At 42.1% G+C, this 26,385-nt stretch overlaps 1 protein-coding gene across 2 annotated transcripts in view; it reads right to left on the minus strand.

Annotated features, from left to right (window-relative positions):
- The window catches only part of TMCC2 (transmembrane and coiled-coil domain family 2), a 98,967-nt gene that overhangs the window by 54,158 nt on the left and 18,424 nt on the right, over positions 1-26,385 (minus strand). For both annotated transcript variants that reach the window (XM_068269581.1, XM_068269580.1), the window contains exon 2: positions 22,404-22,991. In XM_068269581.1, the coding sequence (XP_068125682.1) occupies positions 22,404-22,991 (588 nt within the window). The remainder of the gene's footprint in view (positions 1-22,403; positions 22,992-26,385) is intronic.

Consider the following 26,385-nt stretch of genomic DNA (forward strand, 5'->3'; position numbering starts at 1 on the left):
AATGAGACTATCTTCACCCGATCTGCGCCATCTGACAAGACAAGGGTCTGGCGCTGTTTTACCCTCTACAATACTACTGCATAGGCCTCTAAACCAAGTGCGCCACAGAACGACTTGGACGCGTCCGCCTGAGGGGGGTCGGCCGCAACATTCCACGCACTCATACGCAATTGCAATATTGCTCATGATATACAAAGCGAGGCCTCCTTTGCTCCTGTTCATATTTGACATATGGGCTATATGTGTGCTACTACAGTCACCTACCTGTCTCCACCTGCAAAAATAGCGTACGGGTTTGGCACTCCTACTGTTACTAAGGCTTACAGCCACTCGAGCAAAATGTTGTAGACTCACTGCTGTTTTTTCTCTTTTTTCTTCTTTTTTTTCCCCTCTAGGTTAAACCACCATTATTAATGGGCTTGCAAAATAGAGATATATTTTATGTTCTTTTTCCTTACAGGCACTCGGAGGAATTAAAATATAATGATATATGAGAGATGAGGAGCCAGAACCCCATTTCCTTCTTCTTCTCACCCCCTCTCTCTTCCTTACTCCACTTTTGCTTTTCTATTAACTCTGGCCATCCGCTTCTCTCGTGCTAGTCCTGGCCTCCCCGCACCCACATAGGGCAGTCAATATGGCTGATTTACTGTCTTGTAAGACAGTACACTCGTTAGTCAACCGCGACTACGTGTTTAGTTGTTATTGGTTAATTTCTAGGTTTTGTTGCATATGGTTCCGGTTGGGTGGCGTATGGGGGCATATTGGCACCCTTAATTTTATGCAAAGTCAGACCTGAGGGTGTTTTCGATAAACGCCAGAGGGCTTAATGTCCCCGAAAAGCGTTCTACCCTTTTAAATGACCTTTGGAAGCAGAAAGCAAACGTGGTTTTTATTCAAGAGACCCATTTTAGGGAAGGCTCTGCCCCTAGGATTGGGAATAAACACTATCCAAAAGCTTATTTTAGCAACACACCTGAATCCAGGTCTAGGGGCACGGCAATCCTCATTGGTAATAGTGTCCCAATATCTCAAGAACAAGTGCTTAGAGATGAAGGGGGTAGATATGTTATACTCAAGTGTTTAATTAATGAACAGAGATACACGTTGTGCTCAGTTTATGCCCCTAACGTTGATCAAGTCTCCTTCTTATTACGATTCCTAAACACTCTAGAATCCTTTGCAGAAGGCAGTATCATTATAGGGGGAGATCTAAATGTCCCGCTTAATCCTGCACTGGATACATCCCAAGGCAGATCTTCTATCTCCTACTCTAAGATTAATAAAATTAAAAAAGCCCTTGCCGAAAGACAATTAGTAGACGTATGGAGGGCCCTCCACCCCACTGATAAGGACTTTTCCTTTTATTCTGCTGTGCACAACGTGTACTCCCGAATTGATTGCATACTGATAACGCATAACTTACTGTCTGATGTGATTAATGCCTCAATCGGTGTCATGACATACTCTGACCACGCCCCAGTACTCCTGACTCTAGTTAATAAGACCAAAAATGAAAGGCCCTTCCATTGGAAACTTAATACCACAATGCTAAATGATGAGGTCACCTCCGACAGAATTAGAAAAGAAATAGAACACTACTTTACGATTAATAGTACTGGAGAAACCCCAGAGCCCACTGTTTGGGAGGCCCACAAATGTGTTTTACGAGGCTATCTTATTCAACTTGGGGCGAAACTTGGGAGAGAGAGAGCCGCAGAGTTCTCCAGGCTGCTTCAGGAAATCCTGACCCTTGAGCAGAAACACAAAAAAACATCTTCTTCAACAAGACCTTGAAAACCTAATTATGGCCAGGGAAAAAGTTAAGAAAATTATGCACTTTAAAGCCCAGAGAGCAGCTTTCAGGTTACAGAATCTCTACTATTTACATGGCAATAAATCAGGTAGGCTCCTGGCCAGAGCTCTTCGACAGCAGCAACAAAGAAACTATATTGCTAGGATTATCGATCGTAAGGCTAAGCATCACATCAGGAATGAATCAATGGCAAGAGCCTTTAAAGAATTCTATGCAGGGCTCTATAACCTTATAGAAAAACAAGATCAACATTCTACAGTGAACCTTCGCAGTAGAATACAGGCTTACCTAAGCTCCTCAAAAATGCCAAGCCTCCAGCCACATATGATTGAGGAACTTGATGCTTGCTTCTCTGAAGATGAGGTAGCTAGGGTGATTGCTCAGATTAAGCCTGGCAAAGCACCAGGGCCAGATGGGCTACCCATAGAATATTATAAGAAATACAAACAAGTTCTGATCCCCAAGTTGTGCGCCACTTTTAATGCAATAGCTAACCTGGATAGCCCTGTCTCGTTCCCGCCACAAACATTAGAGTCACATATTTCTATGATCCATAAAGCCGGCAAAGATCCCACCTCTTGCGCGAGTTACAGGCCTATCTCACTTCTCAACCTTGATCTAAAGATATTTGCCAAAATACTGGCCAATAGACTTGCCCCTTGGATGAGCCACCTGGTCAACTGGGACCAGGTAGGTTTTATACCAAATAGAGAGGCCAGAGACAACACGATACGCACTCTGAACCTGGTCCAGTCCGCCCGGTCGGCCAACTTACCTTGTATGCTTTTATCAACAGATCAGGGCTGTGGAGTCGGTCCAAAAATCCACCGACTCCGACTCCTCAGTTTAGGATTCCACCGACTCCGACTCCACGACTCCGACTCCTCTAATTTGCATATTACAATTTTGTTGATTAAAAGTATGTAACATGAAATTCGTCTCTTAACTGCCAACGCTTAGGAATTTTACAAGACAACGGAAGTGAGAAGGATATGTAGACTACTATATTTATTCCCTTTAGACTAAAACTAGTCCTTGGTAAGAGTACTTGTAAAAGGTACAACCGGAACAAAGAACATCTATCAAGTGTGGGTGCATGTAAGAATGATGTGCAGGTACTCTGCAGGGGAATGAGGAGATTGTAAACAGACAACACCTCTGTGTTCAATGTGCACAGCATTCTCAGTGGATTCCCTGCAGCTCTGTGGGGAGTGCATATGTAGAGTATAGTACTACTGTGTAACAAAGTAAACCTGAGACAGATGAAATTAAAGTTTTATACATACCTGGGGCTTCCTCCAGCCGCCTTCAGGATAATCAGTCCCTCGTTGCCCTCCTCCACCACCTGGATCTTCGGCTATGAGTCCAGGTACTTGAGTCAGTCAAGCGTAGTGCGCATGCACACACACCGCCGCCAGGAGCATACTACACCTGTGCAGCACTATTGCGCAGGTGCAGAATGTTGATGGCTGTGGGAGCGGCATGCGGCCGGACAGCGCTGACTGGCTGAATTACCAGGACTCATAGCAGAAGATCCGGGTGGTGGAGGACAGTGAGGGACTGATTAGCCTGAAGGGGGCTGGAGGAAGTCCCAGGTATGTATAAAACTTTACTTTTCATCCGTCTCAGTTACCCTTTAATTTGTAGTCACCAAACCAAATTTTAATAACATATCAAATTATTTTATTTCATCAGCAAAGGGAGTGCATACATTTGCATAAATCAGCATCAATGCAGAATTATTTCCATCTCGTTGACCATCTCTATTAGTGACATAGCTACACATCAGGCTTTATTCTTACAGCATAGATGTTATTTAGTATATATAAGAGATTCCTGTGTACACATCATATATACAGTCACAATCAGATATGTATATCTGACCTTAAAAATACGGGGACTGCTTTATTGAAGCAGCACAAGTAACTAATTTTGATTGGTTTATTTCATTTTTGTGGACTAAGCACAGCTATTACTGTATATATACTGTATATATACATTATTTTTAATGACTATTATCTGAGAAATAGAACATTTTATCATATTTTCTATTTTAATTACAGTTACAAATTCATTAGGAGTCGGTGCATTTTTTCCCGACTCCGACTCCAGGCACCCAAAATTGCCCGACTCCACGACTCCGACTCCACAGCCCTGCAACAGATGCCGAAAAGGCGTTTGATCGGGTGGACTGGACCTTGATGATGGAGGTGATGTCTCACATTGGCCTAGGTGACAGAATGCGCGCGTGTGTCAATTGTCTATACTCCAAACCATCTGCTCGCATTAGAGTTAACGGAGTCCTATCAGACAGTCTGGCAATTGGCAACAGAACGAGACAGGGCTGTCCATTCTCTCCCCTAATATTTGCTTTAACCCTAGAGCCTTTCCTTTGCCACATAAGAGACAACCCAGATATTACGGGCCTTCAAATGGGACATACTATGCATAAAGTGGCCTCTTATGCAGATGATTTGCTCTTTTACATCTCCAACCCGGTCATCTCTCTTCCTAACCTGATGGCAGAGTTTGGCGAGTTTGGGGCTCTCTCTCTCTTTAAAATTAATTACGATAAAAGTGAGGCCCTGAATGTGAACCTAGATGCTAACCTCCTGGCCCACATAAAGAACAACTTCCCCTTTAAATGGAATACAAACCACATCACTTACCTGGGCACCAAACTGACACCTGACGCTGGGGACATATTTAAGGCTAATTTCCCACCTCTCCTAGATAGACTATCTGCAGATCTTAAAAAATGGAATATGCCGCATGTCTCTTGGCTAGGAAGAATCTCTATTATCAAAATGAATCTAATGCCTCGTCTGCTGTATCTTTTTCAGACTCTCCCAGTAGCTATCCCAAAAGAGTTCCTCACGCGAGTACAAACTACCTTCAACAGGTATATCTGGAAAGGCAAACCCCCACGAATCAATAGATTCACTTTATATAGGACTAAAGCTAATGGTGGCCTAGCAGTTCCTGATGTACTGAGCTACTACCAGGCTGCTTTACTTACACGCATTGTAGACTGGAATAGACACTCTACTTCCAAACAATGGGTATCCTTGGAACAATCACTCACCCCTTCCACTCTTCGCCTGCTCCCCTGGGCCTCAAATAACCCTAAGCACCAATGGTCCTCCTCACAATTAGTTTACACAACTCTTAAAGTATTACAGGCAGCCAGATCCTCCCAATAGATCTCCCCCTGGCCTACACCTCTCTTTCCTATCTTTAACAACCCAGAGTTTCCACAGGGCTGTTCCCCGCTCTATCTCAGGGAGTGGAGGACACTACCACACTTTGATATCAGTAAGCTCCATAAGGACCAAAAATGGCTCAACCTAACTGAACTTAGATTGGTATTCAACAACCAGTCATTGGATTGGTGGGGCCTTCTCCAAATCAGACATCTCTTAGCCTCATTAGATGTAAACACATCACACAGAACCATTAAGACACCCTTTGAGAATGCATGTCTGGCAGCAGGCCCCATCAAACAAACCTTGTCCTTAATCTATAAACTTTTGATTGACAAACCCCTAGATGACCTACAATATCTGAAAGAATGGGAAAGAGACCTGGGCGTCACATTTTCCAAGAAGGAGAGAGCTAACATGTGCATCTTTGCACATAAATCTAGCGTGGCAGTCCGCATCCAAGAAATCAATTATAAAATAATAGCACGTTGGTACTATACGCCTTTACGAATTAGTCAGATTTTTCCACTCAAAGACCCTGATTGCTGGCGTTGTAAATCTGAGATGGGATCCCTGATACATATCCTATGGAACTGTAATAAACTGTAATAAACTCTCTCATTTTTGGAAAATGGTTGAGAAAACGATCAGAGAAATGACAAACAGAGACACACCTTTTACATGCCAGTTTTATTTGTTAAATATGCACAACTGGAAAATGAAAGCCTACAAACAATCTGTCGTCAGACACATTTTAAATGCGGCCAAAACAGTCTTGGTTAGACTCTGGGGGAAAACCACCATACCCTCCCTTACCTTGGTGATCCAGGAACTAGATCAGATCCAAAGTCTAGAGAGAGATAGGATGTTTCTCATAAATAAACAAGAGCTGTTTTCCAAGACTTGGAATTTATAGTCTGTATATAGAGAATCAGAAGAGCTGAGAGAAGCCATATCATAGTGGCAAAGAGGCCCCTGAGAAATAACAGATTGTATCCCCATCATACCCCTCCTGGTGTTTGTCATGTATACACCCAAAAATCTTGACTCTGTATTGTAAACCCCCCCTGTCCCTACCCTGAACCGGACCAGTTAATGTTCTGTTTAAAACCCTGCTACGTTAGCAGTAGAAGCTAATCCCTCCAAAGATTTTTAACAAAGAAAGGCTTTATTCAAGTTTAGCAAATAACATGGTCAATTGACAAGTCAGGTACAAACCATCATAACAAGTCATACAATCGGCAATCATAGCAAGATAAGAAGGAGGAAAGAGAAAAGCATTCAGAAGAGAGCTCTAGGTGCTCGGATTTAAATTCTCGCAATAAGTAGACCATGGATCCCAGATTTTCCAAGAAGGAGAGAGCTAACATGTGCATCTTTGCACATAAATCTAGCGTGGCAGTCCGCATCCAAGAAATCAATTATAAAATAATAGCACGTTGGTACTATACGCCTTTACGAATTAGTCAGATTTTTCCACTCAAAGACCCTGATTGCTGGCGTTGTAAATCTGAGATGGGATCCCTGATACATATCCTATGGAACTGTAATAAACTCTCTCATTTTTGGAAAATGGTTGAGAAAACGATCAGAGAAATGACAAACAGAGACACACCTTTTACATGCCAGTTTTATTTGTTAAATATGCACAACTGGAAAATGAAAGCCTACAAACAATCTGTCGTCAGACACATTTTAAATGCGGCCAAAACAGTCTTGGTTAGACTCTGGGGGAAAACCACCATACCCTCCCTTACCTTGGTGATCCAGGAACTAGATCAGATCCAAAGTCTAGAGAGAGATAGGATGTTTCTCATAAATAAACAAGAGCTGTTTTCCAAGACTTGGAATTTATAGTCTGTATATAGAGAATCAGAAGAGCTGAGAGAAGCCATATCATAGTGGCAAAGAGGCCCCTGAGAAATAACAGATTGTATCCCCATCATACCCCTCCTGGTGTTTGTCATGTATACACCCAAAAATCTTGACTCTGTATTGTAAACCCCCCCTGTCCCTACCCTGAACCGGACCAGTTAATGTTCTGTTTAAAACCCTGCTACGTTAGCAGTAGAAGCTAATCCCTCCAAAGATTTTTAACAAAGAAAGGCTTTATTCAAGTTTAGCAAATAACATGGTCAATTGACAAGTCAGGTACAAACCATCATAACAAGTCATACAATCGGCAATCATAGCAAGATAAGAAGGAGGAAAGAGAAAAGCATTCAGAAGAGAGCTCTAGGTGCTCGGATTTAAATTCTCGCAATAAGTAGACCATGGATCCCAGATAGAGTTGAATCTATCAAGGTTATCAATTGAGGCATAAAATAGTCTGTCAGTTAGTTTAATATTGTTCATCCTGTCAGAGATCAGGGCAATGGAAAGAGTGGCAGTTTTCCATTTCAGAGCTATGGCCCAGAGAGCTGATAACACCAAATATCTATATAGTTTCTGATATTTCTTTAAAATTACTGGGTTCGGGAAAAATAATAAGGCTTGCTTTTTGGTGATCTTAATATTCAAAGAGAATATCTTAGAGGCCAGCTCGTTCCATTGATCCCAAAACTCTTGAGCGACCCTACAGTCCCAAAAGATATGGGAAAGGGAGCCATTGTTATTACAATTACGGAAGCATAAGGAGGAGACTGTAGGGAATATCCTATGCAGTTTCATTGGGGTAAAGTACCAGCGAAGCATAAGCTTAATGGCAGTGTCCTTTAAGACATTGGAGGCTTAAGTTGAAGCCACATTTGACCAAATTTTTGCCCAGGTGCCTAGATCCAGTTGTTCTCCTAGGTCTTGTTCCCATTTTAACATATAAGGCAATTTACTGTCAGTGCCCGTATCAATCAGTAGTAGGTAAATTTTTGAGATAGAGCCTCTGCCTCGGCCTTGGTTATAGTACATATTCTCGAAAGGTTTAAGGGGATCTTGTGGGATAGGGTTGTATAATGACTGAAAATAATGCTTGATTTGGCAATAGTGGAACATTTCTTCATCGGGAATAGATCTAGAGAAGCGAAAGTGATAGAAAGATGAAAACTTATCAGCTATCCAAAATTTATTGGCTGTGATTAAACCTTGGTCTTTCCACCAAGAGAAAGATTGGGGGTTTTCTAGGGCTGGGAGGAAATCTGGGTTACCCAAAAAGGATATCCGAGTAGACAAAATAGGGGCTAATTGAAATTGGGCTTGAGTGAGAAACCATAATTTGAGGGATTGGGCTACAATAGTATTAAGAGGGAGAATTTTGGAGACTATCTGCTTATTGGGAGAGGCTATTAGTGTAGGTAAATGATAAGGTTCAATTGAGCCTGCTTCAAACTGGCACCATAATGGAGGATCCACCGTTTGGTTCCAGTCCAATAATTGAGAGGTACGGGCAGCTAAATAATAGAGCCATAAGTTGACCATGCCTATCCCGCCAGAAAGCTTATGCCGATATAATATTTTGGAACGGATGCGAGGGGGTTTATTGTCCCATACAAATTTGTTAAGAAGGGATTGGAGTTGAGCTAGTTGACTCTTCCGAAGGAGGGTGGGCAAAGTCCTGAAATAATACAGCAGTTTAGGTAAAAGGATCATCTTACATGCCAGGCTGCGGCCTAGCCAGCCAACCTTATAAGTTGACCAGTCTTTAAGGTGTTTAGAGATGGTTGTAAATAAAGGGGGATAATTTGCTTCAAAAAGAGATGAATATTTGGGGGTCAAGAATACCCCCAGATACTTAAATTTTTGGTGCTGCCATCCTCCAAAGATTTTATGATATATACTAGTGACAAGGAGGGTGAAATATCTTAGAGGTTTTCATACAACCTAACCCCAACCTTTCGCTATGATCAGTTTTTTGCTATTAACGTATGGTTTTTGTATGCAAATTGAGAGGATTCTGCTGTACTTGACATGATGGACTTGAACCCCATATGATGATATTTTATTGTACCGTGTCAGTTGATCTGTTTGTACCTCTTTTTCAATAAAGGATTTGGAAAAAAAAAAAACAAATAAGCAAATAAGAGTGAATTAATTTCTGGGACTGTCAGGGTAAAATCTAAATGAACCTACGGACATTAAACATCTGATGGCCAAAACAATCCTTCATGATGGTTTTGGTTGTCAGTTTGTGCATGCATCCTCCATCTCCTGCCTCCATCAAAACTCGCAAGACAAGCAATTGGCTAGAGTGGAATTTTTTGACCAACTACCTTTTCCCCAGGAATTGTGGGAAGCCTCCTGCTTCTCCTTTCCCCTACACTTTCTAAAGGACAGACAACTCAACTGAACCAAATGTCCAAAATGCCACAGGGCTGCTAGCAGATTGTCATCAGATACACTCATCAGATAGCTTGAGTCTGAACTCTCTATAGGGTTTAAGGCTCCACACACCATACAATCGTGGTTGTTCAGTTTTATCAAATACGGTATATGTATTATAAGGGCCAACAGACTGAAAATACTTTGAAAGAATTGTTTTGGTAGCTGTTATACTATATGAACAACCAAGATTGTATGGTGTGTGTTGAGCCTAATAGCCTGAATTCAAGCAGCAATGACATCTTGATAACTCTTTACCATTCCATCCAAAACAAAACCCAAAAAGTTTTTTTTTTACGAAAACTTGCACACCTTAAATATGTAACTACTGTGCACCCACGAGCATCTTATAACATGAAAGCTGCAAAGCAGAGGAACGTGAAGGAATAAGATACTGCAGTTACTATGTTCCATGTGGGCATTCCATACCACCTCAGCCATGTCACTTCATAAAGTGGTTTCACATCTTCATAGATTCATAATAGCAACACTGCTTCTCACAAACCAGCCAGGGAGCTTTGAGACCACAAGAGTTCAGTGTCAAAACTGAATATCAAATATCCCTCATCCAGAATTCAGTAACACACTATAAAGTTGTATCTTCAGAAAGCCATGCTGTAACTTGCCAATACAGAAATAATAGTGTTTACAACACAGGTCTGTATTCAGTGGCAGTTCGGCAATTTGTGAGGCTGTAGCTATTTGTCTAATATTACATGCAGTGATTATGCACGATCTCCACTTCAAATGCTGACAGATGGGATAAGGACTTGTGAATCATAACGGCAGATGCCTTGTGAAACAAAACAAACCACTTCGGCATGCATATTCAAAACATATGTTTTATTAATTGTTAGAACAATCTCTGTTTGCTATGCTTTAAGTAAAAACGATTACACAGTAGTTACACTATAATATCTCTCATGCCACTCAGGTAGTGAAGACTGCAAGAGATCCTCAGCTGAACTGCATAAGTTAATGCAGTAAAACTGATCCTCTCATGGTAGCTTTGCCAAGAAAAAAGCAAAAGGACAGCAGCTGGTAGAATAGTGACACGCACTAGTAACACATGCCAAGGCCGGACTGCTTCACACAGCTCAATTAACACTCATCTAACTTAGGGCCTGATGCACTCAATTTTTTTGCCTTTAACACTGTTGTACCCTACTTTTACTTTTGTATACTGATTTCCTTGTACCTAGAGGGTAAACTTCAAACTGTCTGATATTTGTAGCTCCTTGAATGGCTGGTTGGATGCATTTGTGTCCGTTCCCCTTATTAAAAGGTTAAAGTGAACCGGAAGGTGAAAATAAACTGATTGGATAAACAATTATATTTATCCTCCAACTCCTAAAAATGACATTTTTAAAGGAATACTGTAGGGGGTTTGGGGAAAATGAGTTGAACTTACCCGGGGCTTCTAATGGTCCCCTGCAGACATCCTGTGCCCGCGCAGCCACTCACCAATGCTCTGGCCCCATCTCCGGTTCACTTCTGGAATTTCAGACTTTAAAGTCTGAAAACCACTGCACCTGCGTTGCCGTGTCCTCGCTCCCACTGACGTCACCAGGAGTGTATAGCACAAGCCCAGTATGGCCTGTGCCTGCGCAGTACGCTCCTGGTGACATCAGCAGGAGCGAGGACACGGCTACACAGGCGCAGTGGTTTTCAGACTTTAACTACTTCAGCCTAAAGCGTCGAAAATCTTAAGCATCCGAGCAATGTTCACCTCCCATTCATTCGCCAATAACTTTATCGTTACTTATCACAATTAATTGATCTATAGCTTGTTTTTTCCGCCACTAATTAGGCTTTCTTTGGGTAGTACATTTTGCTAAGAGCCACTTTACTGTAAATGCATTTTAACAGGAAGATTAAAGGAAAGGTTCAGGGTAACGTGGAAAAAAATAAAAATCCATATCCACTTACCCGGGGCTTCCTCCAGCCCGTGGCAGGCAGGAGGTGCCCTCGCCGCCGCTCCAGAGGCTTTCGGTCGTCTTCGGTGGCCGACCCGACCTGGCCAGGCCGGCTGCCAGGTTGGGCTCTTCTGCGCTCCACGGACGGGCTCTTCTGCGTCCCACGCGGTCGCGCTGACGTCATCGGACGTCCTCCGGGCTGTACTGCGCAGGCGCAGAACTACTGCGCCTGCTCAGTACAGCCCGGAGGACGTCCGATGACGTCAGCGCGCCCGCGTGGGACGCAGAAGAGCCCGTCCGTGGAGCGCAGAAGAGCCCTACCTGGCAGCCGGCCTGGCCAGGTCGGGTCGGCCACCGAAGACGACCGGAAGCCTCTGGAGCGGCGGCGAGGGCACCTCCTGCCTGCCACGGGCTGGAGGAAGCCCCGGGTAAGTGGATATGGATTTTTATTTTTTTCAACGTTTCCCTGAACCTTCCCTTTAAGATAGAAATGGAAAAAAATCATTATTCCTCAGTTTTTGGCCATTATAGTTTAAAATTAATACATGCTACAGTAATTAAAACCCATGCATTTTATGTGTCCATTTGTCCCGCTTATTACACCGTTTAAATTACGTCCCTATCACAATTTATGGCGCCGATATTTTATTTAGAAATAAAGGTGCATTTTTTCAATTTGCGGCCATCACTATTTATAAGCTTATAATTTTAAAAAATTAATAAGATACTCTCTTGACATGTATATTTAAAAAGTTCAGACCCTTAGGTAACTATTTATGTAGTTTTTTTTTTTTTTTAATTTTAATTTTTTTTATTTTTTTTTAAATACAAAAATGTATTTGGGTAATTTTAGTTTGGGAGGTAAATAGCTAATTTTAGATCTAATATAATGTATTTTTTTACTTAATTTAGGTATGTGGGTGCAGTTTACTATTTGGCCACAAGATGGCCACATTCAAAAAATTCCTAGATGCGAACGATCTCGCATTTAGGAACTATAAGAAGAAGGTGATGTTTCCTGGGGGCAGAAATACCACGCTCTCTGATGAGAAAGCGTCGGCATTTCTGCCGGAGACTTAGATCGGTGAATGGGAATTATATTCCCATTCACTGATCGGGGGGCAGCGGGAGCGCGCGCCCGATCGCGCGCACCACACGGCTGCAGTAGCAGTGCCCATCTGGACGGATATATCCGTCCAGATAGGGCGAAGTGGTTAAAGTCTGAAATTCCAGAAGTGAACTGGAGGCGGGGCCGGAACATCGGTGAGTGGCTGCAGGGGCACAGGACATCTGCGGGGGACCATTAGAAGCCTCAGGTAAGTTCAACTCATTTTCCCCTGACCCCCCTACAGTATTCTTTTAAGTACCCCAGGGTTTTATTTTATATTTTAACATTTAAAAAATAGGTTGAACATTTTACTGTCGCTAATCAGTGGCAGCCTATTACGTGTCCCACAGTTATAAAAAGGTCAATAGTTCCTTTCTTTTATCTCCCCCTGCCCTCAGAAGTTGTATTCTGCCAGGAAAACTTTTATGGCTGTAATTAGCTTATCAGAGATGTTTACTATATTCTTGACAAGGTACCGACAAGACAGAAGCGGTTACTTCCATGCCTAGAAATTAACTCTTTCAGGCAGCAAAATAAATCAAGTAAAACACCCTGATTATTAATATGTTTAGTACTGTACAAGCACATGTTTATCTCATGTCACATATCGCCACGGGTACACTTTAACCACTTGAGGACCATAGTGATTAACCCCCCTAAAGACCAGGCCTTTTATTATGAAAATGGCCACTGCAGCTTTAAGGCCAAGCTGCAGGGCCGCACAACACAGCACACAAGTGATTCCCCTTCCCCCTTTTCCCCCCACCAACAGCTCTCTGTTGGTGGGGTCTGATCACCCCCAGGTTTGTTTGTTTGTTTATAAACAAATATTTTCTGTGTCATTCTTTATAAATTTTTAGTTTTTTTTTTTCATATTCACATTACCCTCCCTCCCTCCCTCCCTCCATCTGCCTATCACAGTGATCGGCTGTGATAGGCTTCAGCCTATCACAGCGGATCGTTTCTGAGTCCCCCAGGGGGACACCTGTGTCACACGGCTGTCCCCAGTACAGCGCTGCTGCTGATCGCATCGCTGTACACTGTGTAAAGACAGTGATTTCACCATCTAACAGACTGAAGTCGGGGCAGATCTCCGCCACTCAAGCAGGAGATGCGCGCACAACTTGCGCGTGATCTCCTGAAAATCCCAGCCCCAGGACTTGACGCCAATTGGCGTTAGGCGGTCCTGGGGTTGCCGCCGCGACCACGCCCATTGGCGTGGGGCGTCGTTAAGTAGTTAAAGACCCCAGTTGCTCATGCTCTAAATGTCAACTTGCATGCATTAATTATCTGCTTGCATGCTTGTATGCTGGTATGAGTGGACCAATCCTAAAGAAGGAACCTTGACGAGGTATGTTGACTTCATTTTGAGAACGCTGCAGCATTTTTGGAGAACTAAGATTCTTCACTTTAATTGGCAGTTGTAATTGCAGTGTGTTCTGCGTGGCTGCAAGTGTAAGCTTTGCGTGCAAGGGTTACTGTTCATTTTCATTTGGTTTGGCCACATACCTTTGCACCTCCCATTCCCCTATGTATGGTCTGTGTAGGATAAGCACAGCTACCTTCTTTATCCAAATCATACACTTGGCTCACTATAGTGTCTCCAATATGCACAATTTCCCAATAGGGGCCTGTGACCAGCTTACATGGCTCTCTGACACCTGACCAAAGTCCCAGTGACATGCTCCATGACAAAACAATACTGACACCCCATAGTTTCATAGCACCACTGGCATACCCCACATGCAACGCCACTGACTCCCTACAAGCTGCACCATTACTACACTCTACAAACAGCACAACTAATACCACCACAAGCAACATGATCCCCCTACCTCAACAAACTATCTAAACAACTATCCAACAGACACACAGCACCACTAACACCACTTCCACCCTCCACATGCAACACCACTTAAAACTCCACACACTTCCCCACATACAGAACTCCAATAGCGCTAACAACCCCATTTAGAGAACCATATACAGTATAAGCTCCTACACATGGCACAATGTACAACTGACCCTCAGCAGCACCACTGACTACCCAAATAGAAACCATTTATACCCCTAAGATTTAATACACAGCATTACTGACATCCACACAGTTGCAGCTCTGTCACCTAGCAGTGACATAATACAGCACAACTAACCCCCCTTCCAGCAACACTACTACAGTCCTGGCCAAAAGTTTTGAGACTGTCAAAAATATTGGACATTAGAAAAGTTGGTGCATATGTTTTTATAAATTTGCATATACTCCAGAATGTTATGAACAGTGTTCAGATGAATTGCATAGTCCTCCTTTGCCATGAAAATTAACTGAATCCCACAAAAACCTTTCCATTGCATTTCATTGCTGTCATTAAAGGACCTGCTGAGATCATTTCAGTAATCGCCTAGTTAACTCAGGTGAGAATGTTGACGAGCACAAGGCTGAAGAGCATTATGTCAGGCTGACTGGGTTAGAATGGCAGACTTGACATGTTAAAAGGAGGGTGATGCTTGAAATCACTGATCTTCCGTTGTTAACCATGGTGACCAACAAAGAAACGCATGTAGCCATCATTGCGTTGCATAAAAATGGCTTCACAGGCAAGGATATTGTGGCTACTAAGATTGCACCTAAATCAACAATTTATAGGATCGTCAAAAACTTCAAGGAAAGAGGAAAGAGGTTCAATACTTGTTAATAAGGCTTCAGGTCATCCAAGAAAGTCCTTTATCAAATGCTAAAACACACTGAGCACATGCTCACATATAAATCAAATACACTGTAATAAAACACACCTCTCTGGGGCGGGCACAATCTTAGTTATGGTGCCCATACACGATACAATAAAAACGTTCGATTTTCCTGTTTATTCGATCTAAATGATCGAATTGAATGAAAGTTGAAAATATTTTTTTTTTCGATCAAGAAATTCGAACGATTATCCCGTTTTTTCGGGAAAAATGATCGGACATGCTGGAAAAATCTTTATATTCGATCTAACAGAATAATCGAACTAAATTATCTAATTGAAAAATTGTACCATGTATGGCCACCTTTAGAGAGATTCAGGAGAGATTTAAAGTGACAGTATCAGAATTGACATACATCATAAGAAACATCTTAAACTAAATTCCTCATTAAGTCCATTGGGGACCAGAGTCTCCAACCTACTGATCCATCTGCTCTCCCTTCGTAGAAGGGCCATTTCATTATCCATTCCATCTGCCATGGTTACTTTCTCCAGCACGCACCAACGTAAGTCACTGACCGTATGATTGGATTCAAAGAAGTGAATGGGAGAATCAATATTTTTTCCAGGTTATTATAACATTTCTTGTAAAGCCTAAAGTTTTTACGGTGTTCATTAATCCTCACTCGTATGGGTCTCGAGGTTTGGCCCACATAACCCATCCCACATGGGTATTTTAAAAAATATAAAACGTTCGCTGTAAGACATGAAAAATTACCATTAATCTTAATTTGTGCCCCTTCTGGGATGGGCTATGTGGATCCTAATCCCATTGAGAACTTGTGGTCATTCCTCAAGAGGCAGGTGGACAAACATAAACCAACTAATTCTAAGAAACTCAAAGAAGTGATTATGAAAAAATGGGCTGCTATTAGTCAGGATTTGGCCCAGAAGTTGAGAGCATGCCCAGTCGAATTGTGGAGGTCCTGAAAAAGAAGGGCCAACACTGAAAATACTGACTCTTTGCATACCGTAAATCTCATGTAATTGTCAATAAAAGCCTTTGAAACGTATGAAGTGCTTATAATTATATTTCAGTACATCATATAAACAACTGAAACAAAGATCTAAAAGCAGTTTAGCAGTAAACTTTGTGAAAACAAATATTTTTGACAGTCTCAAAACTTTTGGCCAGGACTGTGTAATGATCCGCTCAGCTGGCTGCACAGGCAGCCAGCTGTTTGACCATTCCTTATGTCTGAGAGATGCAGGTCTCTGGAAAAGAGACCTGGCTTCATCTTGCAACTTTCAGAGTTGCTTTGCGGAGGAATTTGCATATATGCAAATTGCTCAGCTGTCTCATTGGAGGGCTGGCAGTATAAAAGCCTGCTGCTGACCAGAAGGCTTCGCTGGTCATAACGGTTTGTTAAATCACTCCTGGAGTGTCAGCCTTTCCTGTTGGATTGTTGTAGCTAGCTTAGAGTAATTCTGGGGACTGCACTAGGCAGCCTCTCTAGTGCAGTTAGCCTGCTTATCTGTTTTGTCTGTATTGTCTCTCTGTTGCGATTGTCCTGTCGCCAACGGTGGTCGTCAGGAAATCGTTCTGTCTGTTTGTGGGTGCTAACCAGGGCAGCGGTTGTTACTGGTAGCTCCTTCTGTTTTATCTGTCTTACTTGGATTACACTAGTCGCTAGCGGTAGCGGCTGTGGATCCTTCTGATCTCTTTCTTGGAGTATAGCTGGAGCAGCGTTTGCCACCGGCTATCTCATCTGTCTGTCTTGCTTGGATCGCACTCGCTCTGGCGGAAAGAGCAGTGGATCCTGCTAACTCGGCTTCTATACTTGGATCGCACTCGCTCTGGCGGTAAGAGCAGTGGATCCTGCTAGCTCTGTTACTTTACCTGGATCGCACTCGCTCTGGCGGAAAGAGCAGTGGATCTTTCCTATCCTACTTTCCGTCCGTCTGTCTGTCTTGTCTGATACGAACGCTTGCTGTAGGCTCGATGAGGTAACCGTTAAGCAAGCGCTCGTGTTCTCTGTTTCGTGTTTGTCAGGTGGGGGTTAGTTAGGCGTGCTTGTCTCTGTTGTGCTTAACACGCGGAGACCGCGCTGTAAACGCGTTCGCTGTTGCGAATGAGTGCGGTGTTCGCGATTAGTTAGCGTTTGTTATTTTCCTTATCTTCTCATTGTATGATTTGCTGTGCCTTTGCTACTCTCGTCCCTGTCTTGCTTAAGCCTTGTGTCACCTCTGGCAATCGCCTCTCCCGCGATTGCGTTCCTACTTTGTTTCTGCTGTTGTGTGTGCACCATCGCGGGTTGGCGATTGGTGCACATACATACATTCTGTCTCTGTGCTCATTCTCAATCACTTCTCTTGCGATTGTGTTCTCACTTGGTTTCCTCTGTTGTGTGTCCACCGTCGCAGGTTGGCGGCTAGATTGGTGGACATACATACATTCCTCATCTGTGCTTATTCAGTCTTGTGTTGCTGTTAGCAATTGCCATCTCTTGCGATTGCCTTCTCACCTGATCTTCATGGTTGTGTGTTCATCGTCGCAGGTCGGCGACTAGATTGGTGGACACACATACCCTCTGTCGCTTTGCTCTCTCTCTTTCAGGGCCATCTTGCCCTGCGTTTCTTCCCTTCGTACAATTCCTGTCTGGCGTCTGTGGCAGGGCAGAGGATCTGTTCCTCTGCACTCCACAGCTCCATCTGCCGACAGTAATTTCCCTCTACAGGTGCGTTGCACCTTTTGCTGGGTTCTCTCAAATTATATGCTTGTGGAGGATTTCGGCAGTGTCAGCGCACATCCTGTGCGCTGACCACGGAGAGAATTCCACAATCGTTACAGACTGTACATACAATACAATACTATTGCCCCCTACACCCAATGCACTAACAAACTCCTCAATAAACTATCCCCCCCAACACTCCCTATATACAAAAGATCACCTCTAATACCCTTACACACAATATAGTGCTCCCCTCTCCGCTACACCACAAGAACCAATATCAACCGCGCACACAGTGAATTCACCAACACCCCACATACATGAAAAATCGTCTCTGCAAAAGCACTACTAACATTCCTGATAGATAGATATATATATATATATATAGATAGATAGATAGATAGATATCTGAATCTGGCCCCCAGTTTCTACCAAGTCAGTCATTGTCACTTTAAACTATGGTTTACAGAGAGAAAATTGCAAACATTGTAATGAATATATGTTTTAAAAACACAGAGTTACAGATTGCCCAGCAAGCTTATGGTGAACCAGAAATCCTCGGAGTGTGTAAGGGGCTGAAATGGATCGAAAAGCCTCCTTACTAAAATGCTTACAAAAAAAGACTATAGGGGAAGTGAAGGCTAACACCTTGCCTTGGCTCACATTTCATCTTGATCCTTTTCTGGCAAAGCAGCACTGGTGCAGGTAAGTATTAAATTGCTCCACTGAGCTACTCTGCAGAAGGGGAGAGGAGCTGGCCCCCCATGTTCGCTATAGTACGCCCCTTAGTTGCAGATTGTTTAATAAATGTTATATTTTAATAAGCAATTTGGCCAGCAACTTAGACTATGTTTTCAGATTTTGGCCCTTTACGTGATTGAGAATGACACCCCTGAAATATGGGTTAAAACTTTAAGGCCAGCCAAAACCTCCTCCCTTTTCCTGATAGGGAGAAGATGGTGAGTGGTAGCGCAGCCATGCTGCCCCTCCCACCTGTCTGTGAAGCTTGACAGGTCCAGGAATTAGAACTTCATGGAGCTCAGCAGCGGTCACATAACTGCCACTGAATTCAGAGATGTTAAAAGTATTTAGGGCATGGGTCCCCAAACTTTTTTGGTCAAGGGCCGGGTCAACAGATTGCTGGGGGGCCGGAACATACATAAAATTATGTTGAAAAACATTAAATTGAATCTAGGTATTGATTCCCCCCAATCATGCCTGGAGGAGAACTCCCAGCAGCAGCCATTCAGTCATGCGGCGCCCAAAGTACGTCTTTGTGCACCAGACAGTGAAGCATACTCAGGTGACAATCTTCCGTCCAGTTGGAAAGCAGTGTCACCTGATGCAGAATTGGATTGGAAGCCGGCGAATGATTGCTCGCTGGCTTCTACAGTATGTGGAAGAGTGGTATCAGCACTACTATTCTATATGCAGCCGCCGATATTAACCACTTGCTGTCCCTGTGACATGAAAATAAGTCTCTGCTCTCTCCTTCCTACAAAATCATACACAACACTGTTTATTTATCTCTGACCAGATAACATCACTACAGAGTTGTAAAATAATGACAGCAAACCCCTCTCCTCCTCCCAGGGAATTCAATGGCAGAGTTAATTAGTAAGCAAATGTAAAATACACATTCCAGGAGCAGACAGTAGCAGATTGTATACATTTTAAATTGTTACCTCTAATACATTATCAACACAAATGAACTGTTTAAATAAACAGGAGGGATAGACAAATACATTGGCCTCAATTCACTGAGCTTATCTCCTGACTTTAATAACTCTTCTAGAGTTGTTACCATGGTGATAAGGCATGTAGTATTCAGGAAACATTTTACCTCAGGCAAACCTAAAGTTAACTCTTCTGTCTTTAAGTTAACTCTTTAATCCTTATAATAACTCCAGAGTTAAAGACAGGCTGGTCATTAACTGCCTGTGAAAATAACTACAGAGGAGGTAACTTAACTACAATGGTGGTAACTTTACTACAGAGGAGGTAACTTAACTACAGAGGACGTAACGTAAGGAATGAAGAGATAAGATAACTCTCTTACTGTGTGGAGGTAAGTTTTCTCTTGCCTTATTATCTCCAGCATGATCTTAGTGAATTGAGGCCATTGTGTGGGTTTAATGTACAATAGAACTGTTTACAGTAAAGCTTTAATCAATGAAAGTGGATATATTGTGTATTTTTTTTCACTTTTTTCCTAATTTTCCTTTTAAAATGCATAGAAAATAAGGTAATTACTAATAACAAATATCAGCCACAAAAAGCCTTATTTGTCCTGGAAAAAACAATATATAGATCATTTAGTTGTGATAATCATTGATAAAGTTATTGCCAAAGTGATCACAGCTGAGCTGAACTGTAAAAATTACCAGGGTAGTGAAGTGGTTAAAAGGTGCAGTGGGCCACATCTATAAGTTATACATTTTGTGTTTGGGGGCCAATGAAAAAGTCTCGGGGGGTGGGGGGGGGGCACAATCGGCCCGCGGGCCTTAGTTTGAGGACCACTGATTCAGGGGGGATTCTATTACTATTCCATTATTACACATAGCTTTGTAGAGAGTGGAGAAGGAATCGGCTTTATGAAATGTTTTACCGAAACTGGGCTTAGTGTTTCTAACATTTCGATACCAGACATTCCATCCATATTATTAATTTAGTTGCCAGTAATTGGGCCCTCTCTCCTATGTCCACAGTACAATGTGGTTATCAAAACTACCGTATGTACTATAGTCTGGTTTTGTGTACACAAAAAACTAAAAATGAAAGAAAGAAACCAAGAGACACTAGCACAGCTAATGTTACAACTGTAGCCTGGTGACCATGAAAATCTAAATTATTTATTGCTAATTAGTCTGGCACTGATAAAAAAAACCCCAAACTCTTCTTCCCTACCTTGTGTAATCTCATACCCTATCCTCGCTGAAGTAAAGACAGACATACCTATCTATTCTAATGTCATGATCACTCTTCTCCCACATCACACTGTCAAAGCTCTGTTACTGATGAGCAAATAATGCTGCTCACAAACAAATCTCCACTGAACCAAGGAGAGAGAATTGAATAAATCATTTAAAGACCATAGCTACCAGTTAATCATCCGGCTAACAGCTAACTGATCTACAGATTCCAGTTTACCTAGGCTTAATTTCTTTTTCTTTCTGAGTTAGTGGACATTTTCATGTAAGGAGGGGTTTTTACTAATCTCCACTCTGTATAAAGGGGGCCACACACGATACAATAAAATGATCCGATTTTACGGCAATTCGATAAAGATGATCGGATCTCCCGGAAAAAAAAAATCGAAAGCTTTTTTTTTTCATTCGGCTGAAAAATCTGATCTGATTTCCATTACCATTTTTTTCCCAATTTTTATAGATCCGGAATGCAGGAAATTTTTGTTCAATTTTTCTAAAGATCGCATGGTGTGTGTTAGATTGTCAGTTTATGAATATACACACCCTAGCAATTTTCTCAGCATTTCCAGTCATTTTTATCATAATTGGGGAAAAAAATTAACACTTGTGTGTGGTACATTGGTCACATTTTAGAAATGTTACAATCAATCAGACAAATTGATTGCAATTCTTGAATTGAAAATTGTAGGGTGTGTGGCCACCTTCACACAGTTAAGCTCACTTAGGGACTTGTTCTCAGTTTATGTTGTTTAAAGGATACCCGAAGTGACGTGACATGATGAGATAGACATGTGTATGTACAGTGCTTAGCACACAAATAACTATGCTGTGTTCCTTTTTTTTTCTTTCTCTGTCTGAGTTAAATATCAGGTATGTAAGTGACTACAGTGTGACCCTCACTTATAAGAAATTCCCCTTTCATCCCTTTCTTGCTCTCGGAAGCCATTTTCTGCTAGGAAAGTGTTTTATAGTTGGAATTAGTTGACTACGACTGGCCAGCTTTGAGGGGCTTGCTGATGCTGACTGGAGGGTCCAGGGGGTACTTACCTTGGGAGGTGGAAGCCTCTGGATCCTAATGGCTTCTCCCGTCCTCTTCACCCTCCAGGATCCAGCGCTGACAGCCCCTGAACAGTGCCCATGTAAATATTTACTTTTACGTGCTCCTGCGCAGGAGACTCGCACCTGCGCAGTAGAGCGGACCAGATCGGGCTCAGCTATTTCTGCCAGAGCCAACCAGAATTGCCATTACTGCACCTGTGCAGAAGCACGGTAGGTAAATACTGCAGACGCTATTGCGCCTGTGCAACAGCCGACAGGTTTGTTTGCTGTTTATCTGGGGGGCACCAGCGCTGGATCCCAGAGCATGAAGAGAATGGGGTGAAGAGGTAAGTACCCCCCAGGGGCTGATTTTTTTTTTTTGTTACAGATTCACTTTAAAGAACAAGCGACACCCATGCTAACCTAGAAAAAAAAACACATATATAAGTAGATAAATACTACTTCTACTTACATAACAGATGTATTGTGCTATCCACGTAATGATTACTGTGAATTTTACAAAGTAAAAGCAGAAAATCCTATTCTAGGCAGTGGCCATCTTGCCAAGCTAATGCTGACATCATATCCTCCCTGACTCTTGTTTTCCCCCCTCCTTTTCTCTTGCTCATTGTGCAACCATAATTTTATACGTGAAGTTTTTATACCTTTTCTGATGCTCGTTCCTGATCCTCATGTACAATGCTGCCAGTACCAGCTGTGTCACTTCCAGCTAGCAATGCAGTATCAGTTGTAGAGGAAGAACGTGGCCTGCCTTGATGATGGTGCAACACTGCAGCTAATCCGCCATCCATTGGTGCAGGTCGGCGGGGAAGGTGAGGACTTCCTCCACGTAACTGTGTGTGATGGTGATGATGTGCTGTGTCTCCGGGTCCACTCTTGCTTCGTCGACCACCTCCGTACTGTCCAGACCCTCTCTTTACAGAAGGGCGTGAGCGGATTTGTTGTAACACACGGTTGAAGGCAGTTGGACGTGCTGGCAGATCATGCAAAGAAACAGCATAAGACACTCTGTGCATTTCTGGAGATCGCTCTTTTTCATCGGCAGAGTCGTGGTCAGAAGAAGACAGAGGGGCAGCTGTGCATGCATGTGGAGTTTGAGGACCAGGGGTTGAGCAGGTAACCTGGGGTTCTGAAGAGGTCTGATGATCTCGTTCTCTGGAACGGCGTCGGCTATGGAAGAGATGCTTCAATCCATGTCCAAACATTGATCCCTCAGAGAACTGCTGGATTTTCTGCAGGAACATAAAGCAAATGTGATAAAAGCACATGGCCTCCCTGCTGGAAAAGTACTGTTATAGTTAATCAAACGTGCAATTACAGATATCACTACATATGAGACCAGGTCTCTTTAATAAGATTAAATATTGATTAGGACACAGAAATATGTAAGTTTCAATAGAACATTAATAACTATCACTAAAACGTTCATAAGATATTTATCTTAGATATTAGTGTAATAAACATGTTAGTAGCCATTCTCCAATGCATTAACTTTGTAACGTAACTAGAATCCATGCACAAATTAGTAAATACTCTGTCTCTTGACTAAAATACATGAACAAGTGATCTGCTGTCAGATTGCATTAAAGACAGATATATTTATGTCACTAGCTTATGGTGTCCCACCTGCTGCCTAACTATTTAATCTCCATAAGCACTGGTCCTGGTCAGGCTTGAAATCCTGCAGTCTGATGACCCTGATGGGAGTTTACAGCTGATCAGGCCATCCGCTGCTTTCACTTATGGGTTTCTGGCTTGATTTTGTCCAGCTGTACCCTATTTATCTAATTTTTTGTCTATTTATGATCTGTTACTCAGAGCTATATTGTATTTATAAGGCCTGAAGAAGGGTTGCCTAAACCAAAACAAGGCGGTATTGTCACCTAAAAGAAAAATACAAGCCTTATATAGTTCCAGTCTTCCGTGAGCCTAATTTGCATATTATTGTCATTGGATGGATGTATTTATCACTACTGAAGACTTTTCTTGTCAACTGTTCACAATTTTGAATATTAAAGATAAAAAAGACTACTCTTGGTTTCCGGAGTGCTACAGTAGGATGCGAAAGTTTGGGCAACCTTGTTAATCATCATGATTTTCCTGTATAAATCGTTGGTTGTTATGATAAACAATGTCAGTTAAATATATCATATAGGAGACACACACAGTGATATTTGAGAAGTGAAATGAAGTTTATTGGATTTACAGACAGTGCACAATAATTGTTTAAATAAAATTAGGCAGGTGCATAAATGTGGGCACTGTTGTCATTTTATTGATTCCAAAACCATTAGAACTAATTATTGGAACTCAAATTAGTTTGGTAAGGTCAGTGAACCTTGACCTACATACACAGGTGAATCCAATTATGAGGAGTATTTATGGGGGTCAATTGTAAGTTTCCCTTCTCTTTTAATTTTCTCTGAAGAGTAACAACATGGGAGTCTAAAAAAAAACTCTCAAATGACCTGAAAACAAAGATTGTTCACCAGCATGGTTTAGGGGGAGGATACAGAAAGCTGTCTCAGAGATTTCAGCTGTCTGTTTCCACAGTTAGGAACATATTGAGGAAATGGAAGACCACAGGCTCAGTTGAAGTTATGGCTCGAAGTGGCAGACCAAGAAAAATATTGGATAAACAGAAGCAACGAATGGTGAGAAAAGTCAGAGTCAACTCACAGACCACCACCAAAGACCTACAACATCATCTTGCTGCAGATGGAGTCACTGTGCATCGTTCAACCATTCGGCACACTTTACAGAAGGAGATGCTGTATGCGAGAGTGATGCAAAGGAAGCCTTTTCTCTGCCCACAGCATAAACAGAGCCACTTGAGGTATGATAAAGCACTTTTGGACAAGCCAGCTACATTTTGAAAAAAAGTGTTGTGGACTGATAAAACTAAAATTGAGTTATTTGGGCATAATGCATGAAGGAAAAACACAGCATTCCAAAAAAACACCTGCTACCTACAGTAAAATATGGTGGTGCTTCCATCATGCTGTGGGGCTGTGTGGCTAGTGTAGGGACTGGGAATCTTGTCAGAGTTGAGGGACGCATGGATTCCACTCAGTATCAGCAGATTCTGGAGATCAATGTCCAGGAATCAGTGACAAAGCTGAAGCTGCACCTGGGCTGGATCTTTCAACAAAGGCAATGATCCTAAACACTGCTCAAAATTCACTAAGGCATTCATGCAGAGGAACAAGTACAATGTTCTGGAATGGCCATCTCAGTCCCCAGACCTGAATATATTTGAAAATTTGTGGTGTGAGTTAAAGAGAGCTGTCCATGCTCGGAAGCCATCAAACCTGAATGAACTAGAGATGTTTTGTAAAGAGGAATGGTCCAAAATATCTTCAACCAGAATCCAGACTCTCATTGGAACCTATAGGAAGCGTTTAGAGGCTGTAATTTCTGCAAAAGGAGGATCTACTAAATACTGATTTCATTTCTTTTTTGTGGTGCCCAATTTTATGCACCTGCCTAATTTTGATTAAACAATTATTGCACACTTTCTTTAAACCCAATAAACTTCATTTCACTTCTCAAATATCACTGTGTGTGTCTCCTATTTGATATATTTAACTGACATTTTTTATCGTAACAACCAACAATTTATACAGGAAAATCATGACGATTAACAAGGTTGCCCAAACTTTCGCATCCCACTGTACTTTTTTGATCTTACATCCTTGTAAAAATTCTATGTGAGATTACAGCTGGACAAAACCAGCTTGTTACAATGATTCCATGAAAAATGTACAGCTTTAAACATCAGCTATCAGGTTCCAAGTTAGTGTCTGTGCTGAAGGCCTAACAGGGGGGAAGATAGAAGAGGTTTAAGTGTGTTAGAAAGTGATTTTAAGGTGTGCTCCAAATAATAAACCATCATAATTACAGCAGAGGGTAGATGCTGCATTTGAGAATGACCTGGTTTGAGAAGAAAGGCGTGCAAGTGAGTAAAAATAGAGGTGACACAGGGAAAATGAATTGTGTGTGCAGTGTCTGTATTAGACTGAATGACTGTGAGGAAATACAGACAAAGGCATGTAAATAATTAATACATCATTATGGCTTTGGTCAAAAAAACTGCAATTCATCATAATATGCACGGCAATAAGGTTTTAAAGGTCACCACAAACAGAAGAGAAAACATCACTGAAAACAGATAGAGAAATGTATTATTTAGTAAGAACCTGAGATAGAGATTTTTCCTTTATTTTGACCACACTGTCTAAAGTATATTGGTAATGTAGCCCTGCCCTCCCAGTGATATCACAGCCTTGCCTGTTTAGATGAAACCCCACCCCACAAGCATTCTGGGAAACCAGGTATATTTTTAGGGCTCACAATAAACAAACAATCTTCAGAGATCACCTGAGAGGACTAGGACACCTATGGCACAGAATGTAAACTGAGGTCAGGAAAGATTTTACAGTGGGAAAACACTGGCTAAATATTTTTTTTAAATAAATATTGTAAAAAAAAAAAACAACAAACAAAAAACTTTGATTCATTATGTTATTTCCACTACAGTTCCTCTTTAGTCACTTCTGTCTAGTCCTCCAGCTAGACAACTTTCAAGTCTAACTGGACATGTATACGCTTCGTGGGAAGTGCACG

The sequence above is a fragment of the Hyperolius riggenbachi genome, chromosome 2 (genome assembly GCF_040937935.1).
Source record: "Hyperolius riggenbachi isolate aHypRig1 chromosome 2, aHypRig1.pri, whole genome shotgun sequence".
In the NCBI taxonomy this organism is placed as follows: domain Eukaryota; kingdom Metazoa; phylum Chordata; class Amphibia; order Anura; family Hyperoliidae; genus Hyperolius; species Hyperolius riggenbachi.